Source organism: Sphaeramia orbicularis, chromosome 8 (assembly GCF_902148855.1).
Source record: "Sphaeramia orbicularis chromosome 8, fSphaOr1.1, whole genome shotgun sequence".
NCBI classification, from domain to species: domain Eukaryota; kingdom Metazoa; phylum Chordata; class Actinopteri; order Kurtiformes; family Apogonidae; genus Sphaeramia; species Sphaeramia orbicularis.
This window is the reverse complement of record NC_043964.1, coordinates 43,788,098-43,803,484: the sequence shown is the minus strand read 5'-3', so window position 1 is coordinate 43,803,484 and position 15,387 is coordinate 43,788,098. Positions and strand designations below refer to the sequence as shown.

The 15,387-nt window shown below is 37.5% G+C and overlaps 1 protein-coding gene across 1 annotated transcript; it reads right to left on the bottom strand.

Annotated features, from left to right (window-relative positions):
- Positions 1–537: 537 nt before the first annotated feature.
- On the bottom strand, positions 538–14,010 carry gcat (glycine C-acetyltransferase). Its single transcript, XM_030140258.1, has 9 exons — positions 13,699–14,010; positions 10,016–10,146; positions 6,961–7,062; positions 6,703–6,849; positions 5,771–5,925; positions 5,540–5,622; positions 3,785–3,956; positions 1,361–1,482; positions 538–1,278 (listed from the first exon to the last, which is right to left on the bottom strand). Exons 1-9 carry the CDS (start codon positions 13,922–13,924, stop codon positions 1,127–1,129), a joined length of 1,290 nt encoding a protein of 429 aa, XP_029996118.1. The 5' UTR covers positions 13,925–14,010; the 3' UTR covers positions 538–1,126.
- Positions 14,011–15,387: the final 1,377 nt, after the last annotated feature.

Below are 15,387 nucleotides of genomic sequence, written 5' to 3'. Positions count from 1 at the left end.
TTAACCAGAATACCAATGTCTAAACCCTAATTTTGTATCCCTTTCAATTTATATTTTTTCCCCATTTCATCGCCTACACATTCCTTGGATGTTAGGGATGATATGAGGGAAGCAATATAGCCAGTTAGGATTGATGGACATAATCACATCTCCTACTTCCAAATCCTTTTTGTTTAATACTTAACAATTAACATTATAAACACACATATTGGGATTGAAATTTGGGTTTACACATATAAACTATATTAGTACTCATGACAAAGCAACTACTTTAATGTTTACAGTTATTCTTAATTTAGAACTACACAGGTGCATGAATCCTGATCCAACTCCTTGGCATAAGATCAGACCTACTGTATATCTGATTTAGGACCAGACATGGAAGCGACCCAGATCAGAATCAAAAAGAACACTCTCCATGTGATTAGTGCTATTCATGTGCTAGTCATGAAAAGAAATAAACAGAATCTTAGTGACAGGATTAGTGTAACAGGCCTTTACAATGGGAATACTGACAGCAAAATAATAGTCAACAAGTCAGTAGAATAGGCTTTACACTTTATTTTCTCATAAAATAGCAGAGGGTGCAGCTATGTGGATCATTTAGTGTAAAATTACTAATACAAAGCAGCTCTCCTTCTGAGAAAAGTTATCTGTAAACTTGATCAATTTTAATATACATGACTATAATCAGGCTCACTCCAAATAAACAGGGTTTAATAACATTAGTTTAAATGTAATGTTACCAAGTTTGTTGTAATTATTCCTCCAATTCTCTTGATCACCTTCTATACAACAGGTGAATGTCTAAGTAACAATCTTGTCTATTATCAGCTGATACAAGGTCTCTGTAGAAACATTTTGTCTCTAATGAGCATTTGTTCTCTAAATAGACTTAAGTGCCTTTTTTATTCAAATACCAACGGCTGCACATCTTAGCAAAAGTGCCTCAGTCAGCTCGAAAATAACATTAACCTCCACTGACCCACAAACATAACTAATATTTGCATAAAAATCATTCATAGGTCCTGCGTAACAGTCACAGATCTGCAAGGGCAAGCAGTTTAAGGTTCTTCAGTAACTCTCATTTTGCTGAATCCTGTTGATTCCTGCTCATTTGTCCGACTCAGGAAATGACTCCATGTTTTCTGCCCGTCTGGATGAAAGCGTTGACACAGCGGTCGATGTCTTCATCGGTGTGTGCTGCTGAAATCTGAACTCGGATTCTGGCTTTGCCCTTCGGTACGACTGGGTAGGAGAACCCGATCACATATACACCTGAGGAAGGGAACACGAAACACTTCAGTGGCTCTGTCCAAGTGTTTGTAGGATCAGGTTTTTAAACCCATCGCTAACCTACCGTGCTTCAGCATGTCGTCGGCCATCAGAGAAGCCAGGCGGGCATCGCCGAGCATCACAGGACAGATGGGGTGGGCGGTGCCTGCGATGGTGAAGCCAGCCTGAGTCATACTGTTTCTAAACCTGAAAAGAAGCAGGAAGATGGATAGTATTTGTGAAAACTGATAAAGGTACAAAGTCAAGGTCTTCTATGATGTAGAAACAGAACATAGACATAGAGGACAGTGACTGATAACGTTTACATGCACAAAATATTCCATATTTGCCCTAAGTGTAAAAAACACAAGACCAATAAGACTAATAAGTTGACACAATGAAAATGAATATTCAATATAATTCCTGTTTACATATTTGCTTTAAAAATAGGGCTTTTCAATGATGGCTGATAAAGTTTTCTCTGTGCTGGTTCCAGTTCCAGTACCTAATTTTGATTCATACTGGTAAAAATTTGGTTCAGAACCTGAAAAGTTGGTTCTCAGCTAGAACCAAATAAAGTTGGTTCTTCCTTGCGTACTGTGACATCATCAGTGGGTGTGTCATATTCTAAGTTGAGAAGACAAGCAGAAGTAATAATAACTAGAAAAGCACTCAGAGAGCCCAGATTTCCACCAAGGCAGATCAGCCCCCCCCCCCTCCGAATCACCACCAAAATGTAATCATTTGTTCCTTGTGCCAGTATCAATATTACCTGAAAATTTCATCACAATCATTCCATAACTTTTTGAGTTATCTTGCTAACAGTCAAACAAACAAACCCTGATGAAAACATAACATCTGCTGTTCCTTGGCGGAGGTAATTAGATTTCTATAGTGCTTTTCAAGTGCTTTTCAACTTTTAAAGTGCTTTACATTATTGATCCGTCATTTACTCTCACATTCACACACTGGTGATGGGTGAAGTGTCTTGCCTAAGGACACAACAGCACATGACCAGAACAGAGCGGGATTCAAACCAACAACCCTTCGGTTATCGGACGGCCTGCTCTACCCCCTGAGCCACAGCCACTGTGGAGGAAGTAGATCAAGAAATGTGTTTACTTCGGCCTGAATAACACAGAGGACATCCCACTTTGGTTCTGCTTAAACTGGTGTGAATACAGACTGGGTCACCCTAAAGCACCAAGGTTCTGGAGTCAGAACCAGAACCAGAACCGTGTCTGGCTGAAAGCACTATGGGTGAACATACAATATTTTCTGAAATCCAAAAACTTGTTCAGACCCTGCATTTCTCTTTCCAACCTGAAATGTGGGCATTCTTTGGAACATCTACCTTTATTAGAGGTTAACTGTCCTCTGTTCTAACGTACTGTAAACCAGGGGTCGTGGTTCACAGCAGGTGATAAAACCTACAAATGAAACCCATACTCTGAATGTGCTGTAAACCTGTTCAAACAATCCTCCTAAATCTGGAATAATATCTACACATCCCACATGTCTTGGATGAAAAATGCACCACATTCAGAATATTCTAAAGCAACATGCTGTTTTCATGATACCTGTCATATCCATAATAACTTGAGGACTATTAGTGTGTATGTAACTGTACTCAGTACTCTGTGTGATGCCACTAGAGCTGCAACTCACTATTACATTCATCGTGGATTAAATGTGCATTGTTAATAAAAGTGCTCTGATGTGTAAATGATCTAAAATTGTCATAATAGTAAAAAACATTGTTCAATATTTCCCAGTGGACCTGTAATCTATTAATTCATATTTTTTTCAACTTTTTTAACCTTAGATCATAAAGCAGGGGTATTCAAACCCGGTCCTCAAGGGCCGGTATCCTGCATGTTTTAGATGTTTCCCTCTTCCAGCACACCTGGTTCAATTAATGATCAGCTCATCATCAAGCTCTGCAGAAGCCTGATGATGATGTAATGGCTTCCAGGTGTGATGGAAGAGGGAAATATCTAAAACATGTTGGATACCAGCCCTACAGGACCAGAGTTTGACACCCCTGATCTACACCACGCAGGATACGGGCCTAGAGGACCAGATTTGAATACCCCTGTCATAAAGGCAAATGGAAACATCAAATAAAGTAAAGCAAACTACTTTTGCCAGTGTTTTTTTCATGAATCACTGAGTCTGTGATATAAGAAAAATAATAAGTAGAACATTGCTATGTATACTTTCCTCATGTACAGTTGAGTAATGTGACCTAAAGGCTGAGCGTAGGCATTAGTGAAGAAGGTTAAGAAATAAACAGCTATTCCTCCTACACATTCATAACCTATCCTTGCTGTCAATGCACACTTATTGATTGTCAACACACACTTCATCATCCATACATGTGAACACTAACTTGAGTTGAACTAAAAACCCCGACATAGTTTCCATCTACAGAGATAAGCTCAGAGTGGGCGTCGCTCACGGACCCACAGAGGCTGATAAACCCCTTTCTGTCTTCAGATAAACCCACCTCATGGTTTTGGCCGTCATGCTCTGTGCGATTTCGCTGGAGGCGAGTAGCAGCTCCACAGCTTTGGTGGCACAGCCCACCACAGGAGGGGGGAGGGAGTTGGAGAATAGATAGGGCCGTGAGCGCTGCCTCAGCAGGTCGATGAGTGGCTTTGGGCCCACTGTGTACCCACCTGACCGAAAAAACAGGTAACACACACAACTGTAAAGTGTTTTTGCACTCAGTATCTGTGAACACAATAATGGGAATCCCTCAGTTCAATTCAATTCAATTCAATTCAATTCAATGAGTCACAACATAAAACATAAAATAAAAGAACACATAAAACACAAACACAGAACACAAAATAAAAACACTATACATAATAAATTATAAGTATAAAAACAGTGTAAAAATAGACCTGTATAAAAAACTGTACTGCTCAGTATGATGATGGTGCAAAATGACGTTGAAGTGCAGAATGACATTAGGTTTATGACCAGAGTTTAAACATCAGACAAGTACAGTGAAAAGAGTTTATTTTCTAGGGCCCTATTTGCATTGGACTAATACAACTGTGGATCTCCATTAATTTGGTAATTAAGACCCCTGTCATAAAAAACGTCTGCTTTTTACTTGATTTTACTGCCATTACCCCCTGGTTCTGATGTCAAAATTCTCCACTCCACTCTCAACAGATAACTGTTGAAAGACAGAAATGCTCCTTACTGTAGCTGTCAACATGTCATCCATGTCATTATCTGAGATCGCACTCTGCTGAAGGATTTGAAAAGTTTGCTTTTCCAGTGAATATCCATGGTATATGTCAACATAAGGTTGGATTTGTGGACCGACAGAACAGCTGTTATTGTGATAGTACCTAATGGAGATTCTAAGTAAATGAAAAATAAACATGCATTTTAAAACGTACATTGGCCATCACCAGACATCCATCATCCCCGACCAGAAATCAGATAGAATAAATGTGCAACAGAGACAAAAAATATTGCAAATCCCAGAGATGTCAATTTACACAGGACTAATTATCACAGATATTTGTGTTTGCTCAAAGAGGAGAAGTAATTTGAGGTGGAATTTTTACTTGACAAATTACAGATATGACAGATTCGCATGGGATTAAGATCAAAGACGACCTCACCAGGTAGTACTAGCCCTGGTTATGTTCTAAAACTGCGTAAAACAGTGTTGAAACAATGAACTGAATCAAACAACACTGTGGTAAATGGATTAATATTTTTATTCTATGAAATGAGATTAAGCCTTTAGAAGATAAGTGCACTTAAAGACAGAGCTAAGGATTGGTACCGTACGGTATGCATTAGGAACTGGTATTGAAGTCATGGTATGATCATTTTATAAGTAAATGTTTTACAATACACACTCCTCATTACGACAGACTTGCATTATTCATGTGATTAATATGACCCATGATTGATTCTGCTGTACTATGTATGTGAATTGAGATATTGAGATACTGTTACTTTCATTGATATTTATCTGTGTCAGAGTTTTACTTGTACAGGATTGTTATTGAATTATTAATCTTAGTGGATGAATCCATGACACATGTTCCAATCTTTTGTGTAGGTGTATTTCAGTTCAACTCATCTCTGTACCATCATCTGACCTGTCTCCAAACAGTTAAAGCAATTCATTCCCTGAAAGATGCCCTGCTCATTGTGATGTTTTTACTACATGTCCACAACAGCAACACTGCACTTCCTCTCAGATCAATGTAGCATTGTCTTAACTCACCGGCGGCTCCTCCCAGTGCTTTTCCCAGGGTGGAGTTTACGATGTGAACTCTGTCCATCACCCCCAGAAGTTCATCTGTTCCTCTGGAAATCACACACAGTCATGCATTTAATACCCTTTAATTAGATTGAAGCTCCTGTTCATCTACACCACAAATATCCTGCTGCTTTAATGCACACAACGCAGAATTAATGCATCTTTTGAACTATGGTTGAGGCCACAAATACCCACCTGCCCCGGGGTCCCAGAAACCCAGTGGCATGACATTCATCTATGAACACCATGGCTCCGTACTGTTCAGCCAGGTCACAAATTCCAGGTAATGGAGCCACATCTCCATCCATGGAGAACACACCGTCTGTCACGATGAGACGCATACGAGATGACTGAGGACGAGAAAAAAGGGATGATCAGAGAAGTGAGAAACTTTAGGGATTCATATAAGTCAGGGGTGTCAAACTCATTTTAGTTCAGGGGCCACATTCAGCCTAATATGATCTCAAGTGGGCTGGACCAATAATCAAGTAATTACAGTGACAAAAGTAAAACTACAATGAAATTAGTATGAAAATGTTTACATCTACATACTGTGTAGATATTATGCCTCAATTTATCATTTACACATGTGCATTTATTGCAGTGGATCAATAAATGCACAAAACATTTAGTAACAGGCAGAATATTGTTAAAATTGCACTTACTTCTCTTAAGTCATTTCAGGTTTTTCATATTTGTTCAGGTTATTCACATTTTTTGTGAAAGGATAGTTTGTAAATGTTCACAATTTCATGTAATTTTACTTTTTTATACTAAAGCAAGGAAAAATTTGGAGTTGTCATTATTTATAGGTTATTATGATAATATTTTACTAATCCAACCCACTTGAGACCAAAATAAGGCTTTATGTGGCCCCTGAAGTGTAATTTTTGCATTTCACAAATTCATCCCATGGGCTGGATTGGACCCTTTGGTGGGCCAGTTTTGTATGTTTAACACCTCTAAAAGTCATATTGAGATGCTGTGAAAGTGGAAACGAACTAGCTGCTCATGAAACTGATAATCAAGTTGCCTGAATCTGATTAGTGTTTCTAAGTGGAGTGGGCGATTATCCCTCCACTTCACTCAGTCATAGTGTGAAAAGCTGCACTCATCAACCCACGAACCTGAGCCTCTTTGAGCTTCGTTTCCAGGTCATTGAGGTCCATGTGTTTGTAGCGCAGCCTCTTGGCCCGACACAGGCGGATCCCGTCGATGATGGAGGCGTGGTTTAGTTCATCAGACAGCACTGCATCGTCTGGGCCCATTAGAACCTGTTGGAGGAGTACCATTTATTGCCCATAAGAGAACTCTGTCCCTCTGTAAGTTTTGTCCAAGGCCTGTGCCCCTTAAATGTAGACACCAGATTGTAAAGCAGATCTCACCTCAAACAGACCAGCATTGGCATCAAAACAGCTGGCATACAGGATGCAGTCTTCCCTCTCATGGAATTCTGCAAGCTTCTGCTCCAGATGTTTATGTAGGTCCTATAAAGTGTAATGAACAGAGTAAATGTCTAAAACCTACTGCAGTTTAACTGTTGTAACAGATCAGCAAACCTGTCATTTGTTTCTCTTTCCTCACAGAATGATCTTTTGCCCTGAATGTCCTATTTAATCCTATCTTCGACAGACCTTAACATATAATAGGTTTGAGCTACCTCATATCTCACAGACACCAAAACTGTTTCATTTCTCATACCTTCTCATGCACACTTACTTTACCCAAAATGTCTAAAACCTCTAACCTCTTTGTCTCACACCCTACAGACTGCACTGCATCATCTGACCTTCTTCTAAGAAAAAAACTCCCCAACAATTAGAGTTTGTGTCAATGAGCCTGTTTACATGCACACAAATACTCTGATCATCATCTAATTTCTGGAGTTGTCACATTCCTCTAGTAATCATGTAAACTTCATTATCTGATCTACTTCATCAGATAACAGTAGTTGCCTGTTTATGAGAAATCAAATTAACACACCAGGATTTCTCCCCAATACTTTAATGTCTTTGCACATGTATACCTGTTAATCTGATTTATTTCGTTCTTTTACATCTGCACATGTGCAAAAATGGTAGTGACACAGTCAAACCTAGCCGGGAGACAATAAGAGGAAGTTTGAGTCTATCATCACTCCAAACATATGTACTCAGAAAGAAATCCAATAATTGACTGAAACATCTAAACCAGGATTATCGCATTTCTTAAATGCATGTAAACACATCACAACTGATTATTACAATTATCTGATAACTCCCAGTTATCGGATTTTTATGGTCATGTAAACAGGCTCACTGTTCCACCTATATGCTACTATTTACAGGTTCTGTATCTAATGTTTAGGTGCATCTAGTGGTGATGTTGCAGACTATAACCAGGTGAATGCTGACTCAACCCTATCGTAATATGGCACCAAAAAACATAGGAGTGCCTCATTGCAGCCTGCTACACATATTTAACCACTTCTACTTGTTATTAAAGAGTGGCGTCTCCGTTCTCTGTCCTCAGACACATAAAGTCTCCAAACCACCGACAGTAGATGGATATTTCACCTAAACTATCTCCTTCTGTCTCCTCTAGGAACATATGTGTACAGTATATTTCTGGTTCTCTTAGACCAGGGGTGGGCAGCCTATAGCTCTGGGGCCATATTTGGCTCTTGGGTCCTTTTCAAGTGGCTCCATGTGGCTTTGTCAAAAAACATATGGATTTTTATATACATTTTGCAATTATTGTTGCAACCATGAAGTCATTCTGATGTTATGCAGTTGTAAAAATGCAAACTACACTCCAAATTAATAAAAAAATAGAAGTAGTAGTTGCAAAAGTAGACTACTTTTTACTTTATGATACTGAAGGTATTAATCTATATTCTCCATTGCAAAGAAAGCCTTCACATACCAGTACATTTTTGCTGTACAGCATAATAATGACAAATGTCAGTTTTCTTTAGTGCAGTTCTGTAATTACCTCTGCCAAGAGGTATTGTGATCACTTTGCTTTGTGTGTTTGTTTGCTTGTTTGTTTGTTAGCAGGATAACTCAAAAAGTTATGGATGGATTTTCATGAAATTTTCAGGAAATGTTGAGAGGGGGGGGGGGGGGCTTGGCAGAGGTCTGTGCTCTCCAAGTGCTTTTCTTGTTTCTTTATAGTTCTGTAAATGCACCGAAACTGATTTATTCATATTCCGTACAATCTAATCCTGAAGAGCTTCTTAAACAGTCACCACTTTGAGGAAAAACATAATGATGATATTTTTTGGCTAAAAAAGTTTTTTTTTTTTCTATTTCTGTCCTAAAATGGCTCTTTAGATACTAAAGGCAACCACAAGCTTCTCTGAGGAAATTTTTTTTTTTTATTATATGGAGAGAGTCTTCTAATGTTTTTCTACACTCGCTCACCAAATGATATCTTTGTGTTAACCAGTGTCTTTAAAAGGACATGAACTCTGACCCACACTCAGACATAGTGGATGACAGTAGTGCATCTGAACACCAGAGGCCACCTGCTATAACATGGAAAAAAATTGGACCAATGGCCCTGTATCTCACCGGCATTTTCTATCAAGAATCAATACTAAGTTGAATTTGCGAAGGTTGTCAGGTTTTGCCGCTATGTTAGAGTCCTGTGGTCTTGATGCAGTAGATCACTCTCCCAATAAAAGTGGGTGGCACTTTGACTGGAGGATAACTCAACTAATTAAATGAGAGTCCATATATGACTTCCTATCAGTGCTCAGTAGTAACTATAATGATATCTCTAACCATTTCCATGTTATAAGACATGAAAATATGGTCCACCTAGTTTGACCCTTCAAGGTCACTCAAGGTCAAAGGTCATGAACCCAAAAGAAAATCTATATATGACTTCCTATCAGTGTTCAATTAGTAACTATATTGATATCTATATCAATTTCCACATTATAAACCATCAAAATATGGCCCATTATAAGTAAAGGCAAATTTTTAATGTGTAAAAAAAATTGGTCAAAAATTCAAAATATCTCAAAACTGAACAGACTTTGTAGACACTGTCCCAAGGAAGCTACATATAACATTTGAAATGAATCCAACTAGTAGTATCGTCTGAGAAGATGCTTCAAAAATTGCTAACAAAGACAACAACGACGCAGATGATGCCGGACACAGCGCCTTCACAACAGCTCATGTTCTATCACCCAGTCACCCCAAAACAGATGAAGCTCCTTCTGAGCTTCAACAGAAAGAGAGCAGTCCAGTCTCTGTCTATAGATTGAAACAACTCATTCAAAGGTAACAAAAATGAAACAATTGTCATTTTCATGTGATTATACACAACTGAAAACCAACTTTAACTACGAGTATTATATCATATTATATTCCTATAATTAGATCCTCCTACATGCTACACCGTGGATCTTTAATATGCTGGTACAGTGGTGTGTGTTATGAGCCATACCTGTGTGCCACAGATAAATCTGACTGAGCTCAGACCAGCACCATATTGTTTAAGAGCATCGATCCCCGCCTGCACCACCTCTGGATGACTGGAGAGCCCCAGATAGTTGTTGGCACAGAAGTTCAATATGGCTGAAAGAGAGAGAAGTGTTATGAAGAACCACAAACCCAATGTAAAAGTAAACCATTATGCATCCATTTTCCAAAATATGGACAATTTTTATCTCCATATCTTTATAAATATTGTTAAGTGTATCATTCTGTTAGCGGTGGTTGTATCTGGTGAGACTGACATAGCTGTTGTAGGTATGGGTGCGTTTTTCTCCCTCTCTCTTTGTAGGGGATGTATTGTATAGGAATGGATTGCAGGTGTGATGCTGGACTGCTGTCTGGTGATTAGTTCCTCAGCGGTGAGCAGGAAGATATAAGGTCGACTCAGACTAGTTCCTGTGGACTCCTCTCTTCGCATCCCCCTCGATTAACCAGCCGCATGTAGTTTTGTTTGGAGACCTATACCTTGTTAATAGAGCTGAAAGGCAGGAATATTTTCTTTATTCAAGTTTTTCTCCTGTTTATTGAATTAGGAGTTTAGGTAAGAGTGGTGTATTTTGGTTTTTCTTTTTCGTTTGGTAAATAAGTATAGTGGATTTAAAGTATTATTTTGTTTGTTATTTTCTTTACTTTGATTCCTTTCCTGAAATCACTTTTTCTTTACTTCTGTATAAAAAAATAATTCATTCTTTTTAATTTGCTCCCTTGTTAAAGGACATGGAAGGAGAGGAGTCTCACTTCATGTCTGCGCCTCGGTATCCCCTAAGCCGAGCATAACAATATTCAGATCAGTAGAAGAATCACAGCAGCACTGTATGAAAAGGAAAGGGATGTCCATTGTCTGTCTGGCAAAATGGTAAGTGACAAAAGAGACTCTTTGTCAAAACAAAGAGTGGAAAAAAACACTGTGGTTGTGCTATCCAGATGTATTCAAGTTGACACAGTGGAGGTCACAGTCTAAAGCCAACAAGGTCATTCATAAATCAGAAGGTTCACTCTGTGGCAAAGGTTCATCCTGAAACGTAAATACTGACAAAGCAGCAAACACACATGGGGGACAATGTCATCAGATGAACATTTACATTAGAAATTAATAGTTTTCCTCTTTGATTTCCAGTATGTTACTGTTTGCCTGTTGTCCAACAAAGTACTTTTACTCAAGTACTGTACATAATTACAAATTTAAAGTACTTTAATTTTTACTTGAGTATTTCCATTTTCTGCAGCTTTAGTCCTCTATTACATTTATCTGACAGTTTGCTACTTTTCCGATTACAGTTTTTCTATCCCTTTCCTGTTCAGTGAAAACAAACTCTAAATATGTCGAATTGACCAAATGTAATGAATTGAAGGATGATCTTTCTTAACCTACTCTATGTGTTTAAAACCCTCATGGAGTCAAAGGACAATGCATTGTCAGAGACAAAAACAGGCCTTTATTTCTGAACTTGATGCATTGCTACTTCTACTGAGCTCAACCTTAAACATGTACACCAGTAAAATGAATAAAGCACGTATTAATAAATCACTGATAGGGACCATCACTATAAGTCATCACCTCTCCTCCTTCATTTCCTGTCTGACGAACAGTGTCAAGTAAAGAAACAAAAACACCAAAAACAATTCCAAAGTTACACAAAGTTCCACTTCCCTTTTTTTCTTTTTTATTACAGTTCTTCAACCATCGCTAACATAACTTTAAATACTTGCAGCAATAAAATGCAGCATACACATTAATGTTACGGTAAAATGAATCAAAACAGATATATATATATATATATATATATATATATATATATATATATATATATATATATATATATATGTATGTATGTATGTATGTATGTATATATATATATATATATATATATATATATATATATATATATATATATATATATATGTATGTATGTATATATATATATATATATATATATATATATATATATATATATATATATATATATATATGATCGTAAAATATTGACCAGGACCATTTTATTGAACACTAATCACTTTGGCTTACATATTTAACCCTTACAGCTGGTTCTAATATTAGTCACACTCAGTGGTTTAATTGGCTTTTGTGAGGAGGGGGAGGCCTTGTGTAGCCTACGGTCAATGGTCATCTTATTTCACAAACATCTACATTATATTGCCCTCACATTGGCCACAACTTATGTAATATGTTTTTTTGTTCAGTCTTAATGTGTAGGCTGTGTGACTGAATAGTTATCTAAGCAATGAGGATGTTAATACTTTTCAATTTATTATGTTTTTGATTTTATCATGCAACAATAACAACTTATTTATTTGCACATTACAAAGCTGAATGAAGACGATAAAATGCAGTACAGCAGATACATTGAACAGTAACCCATGCCTCATAAAGTTCAACTTCAGATTGTCAGAATACGGTGTATGGTCAATGCAACATGTAAAAATGAACTAAAATTAGTAGGGGTAAAATGGCTTGGCTTTTTAAAAGCAAACTCTAAAAATTTGATAAATTAATATTATGTGCTTTCACTGAGCTATTGTTTTCACCTACATCTGACCTAATTATTGATATCAAATACTATATTTTTTAAATATATATTTTAACCCTTTAAATCCAAGGTTTTTGTCATGAAGCAATCAATTATTTTCAATATTACATCCAAGTAGATTTTTTGTGTTGAATAATTACATTCTGGGGTATGTCAAAGATTAGCAGCTACATTGATTTTATATGCATTTTTTGACTGTCAAATACTTATACTTGCACCACTGAACACAAAAAATATGCTTTTTATAAGGTAGCTATGAAAAAATATTATATTGATTTACATGGGTTTCAGTAGTACATTTTTTTTAATGCACTTAACCATATGAGTGTAACTTTTGCTTGTACACCGGCAAAATTACCCAAAAAGAAAAGAGAGAAAACTCCAAAATTCACATAACAGTCCCTCAGGTTTGAAGTAAATTTATCACCGGTCTATGATCTAACGCACTGTAATAAGATGAAGTGGAAAACAATGACAAAAGTGCTGGTTAGTTGATGTTTTCAATATATGCAAAAAAGTGTTATTAAACATACATATTCATTTATGTATATATATACAATAGCTTTATAAATCTTCCACTAGAAAGAACCTGAAAAGTGAATGTATTGTAATGTGCATTTTTATTTTTATTTTTTTTAAATTGTGAGTTAAACACATTCTTTCATTCATTCTCAGAATTGAACATTTTGGCTGAAGATTGTATGTGGGAAACTACAGCCAACCCGCATTTTTGACTTAATTTCTCTTTATTAGAAACTCATACTTGGTAAAGTTTCATTATATTTATTCTGAAGACATTTTACTTGTAGACCAGTGTCATACTTATGTACTGTTAAGTAAGTTTCATGCATTAGCGGGTAGTGGGTTTACACAATGTGATATTAGTACTACATAATACTTTTTCAAACCCTGCTTGTGCACAGAGTCCACTTGAGTAAACAGTGTGGGTCTAGTCCACCAGTCAGATTACATCTTGGCAGATCTCCACCTGCCAACAACATAACTGAGCATGGTGCGTTTAAGGACAACAGCCAGCTATGTTCATGGATTTACGGGGCTGATCCTCTAAAATAGTACCACTTACCACCTCCGCTGCCGTCTACGTTGATGTGAGGTCCCTGCTTTGACGTGATGATCCTCTCCCCCTTCCACGTCCCTGCGGCTCGAATCGAGTCCAGCTCGTTCTCCAGAACCGCTCTGGCTCCGGCGGCCGCAGCCGAGTAGGACCGGTTCAAGACCACCGAGGACAAGGGCCGCAGGACACCCCGGACCGGTTTCACCAAACTCACAGCCGCTTTTCGGAGGGACATGACGAAAGAAGCCGAGTTTAGAGTGTCAACGCGTGGCAGGGAGGCTGAATTGTACAACTAGGGTTCAGACGTGACTGCGTACGTAGCGTCAGAAGGGCGTAGCGGGGCTGGCCAATCACATGCGAGGACGTTTGACCGGTGGCTTGTTTTTGTCCAATCAGATTCCTTATAGTAGTAGCTCACTGGCTCACGTCCTGGAAGGCAACAACATGTTGCTGAAAATAAACCGCTATAACCTGTCACTTCCTTCCTTCTTAAATTTTTATTTAGTCAAATCTTTTCTTTTAATTAAAATTTTAACTGGGTTTCTTCGATTGTTGATTTGATTTTTATTAGAAAAAACAATCAACAAAATTAACAACACAGACTACGTAAGACAGTATTATCATAACGGTTGTAGTTTTCATCAGCACAGCCTGATTATGGATGGAAAAAAAAGAAGAAATAAATAAGTGAATACATAAATAAGTAATAATACTTTAAGTTTAATCAGAGACATGAGTTGATGTCCACATGTAAAACAATTAAAATAATGCAGGAAACATAGTTTAACTCTTATTGCACATTTTCACCTTTGATAAAGACCAAAAGTCCCTCCAGACCATTAAATATGATTCTTTGCGATTATATAATTTAGCTGTTATTTGTACAAATTATGCAGTCTCTATCATCAAGTTAACCAGTTCCTTATATTCAAGTCTAACTTGGGTTTTAAAATCCATTTAACTGAGAAAACAAGTGATAAAGATACAATATGTGAGGATGAAACAAAGACATTCCTTGCATTAAACTGGATTTGTTACCGTATCAGGACATGTACAGGCACTATTTTGCCTCTAACTGAGATTTATTTTAGCTTCAACTTGTTTAGGCTGGATACAAATGAGTAATTTCTATGATAACCATGGAATGGAAAGAATGTCCAGATCTGGTATTTGTTAATTCACTTGAACCTCTTACTGACAAAAGCTCAAAGACTAGACTTTCACAGGGCAAATTAATTTTGGTTTGTAGTATTAATACATTTATACTACCTACATATTAAACCAGCAAACCTAATGTTGGACCAGGACTTCTGCACTTACTGTGTTAATATCAAGTCTTTTCCCTGGTTATTTCAGCAGGACGATACCAGGCCTTATTCTGTACCAGTTCCAACAGAGTGGCTTCATAGGCACAGAGTGCTGGTGGACTGTTCTACCTGCAGACTATATCAGTCTCCCATAGAGTGTATGGACATCAAATAGAGGAGGACCAGACTACTGAACAGCTCATCATCTTGTAAACAGAAAAGATGGACTAGAATTCCAGAGAAATCATTGCAACGAATGATCACTTCACTGTGCTACTGGAGTGAATGGTACAGAAGATCTGTCATCCTCACTGCCGTCAGTCTGTACAACAACTCAACATCACTGTCAATGGAATGGATAGAGTGGAGGCTAAACTAAAAAATACACCAA

Coding starts and splice junctions, on each gene's coding strand:
- gcat (XM_030140258.1), bottom strand. CDS start 13,924: ATGTCCCTCCGAAAAGCGGCTGTGAGTTTGGTGAAACCGGTCCGGGGT. Junction 6,850..6,960: donor CCAATGCTGGTCTGTTTGAG/GTGAGATCTGCT, acceptor CTCCTCCAACAG/GTTCTAATGGGCCCAGACGA. Junction 1,279..1,360: donor CGACGACATGCTGAAGCACG/GTAGGTTAGCGA, acceptor TCCCTTCCTCAG/GTGTATATGTGATCGGGTTC.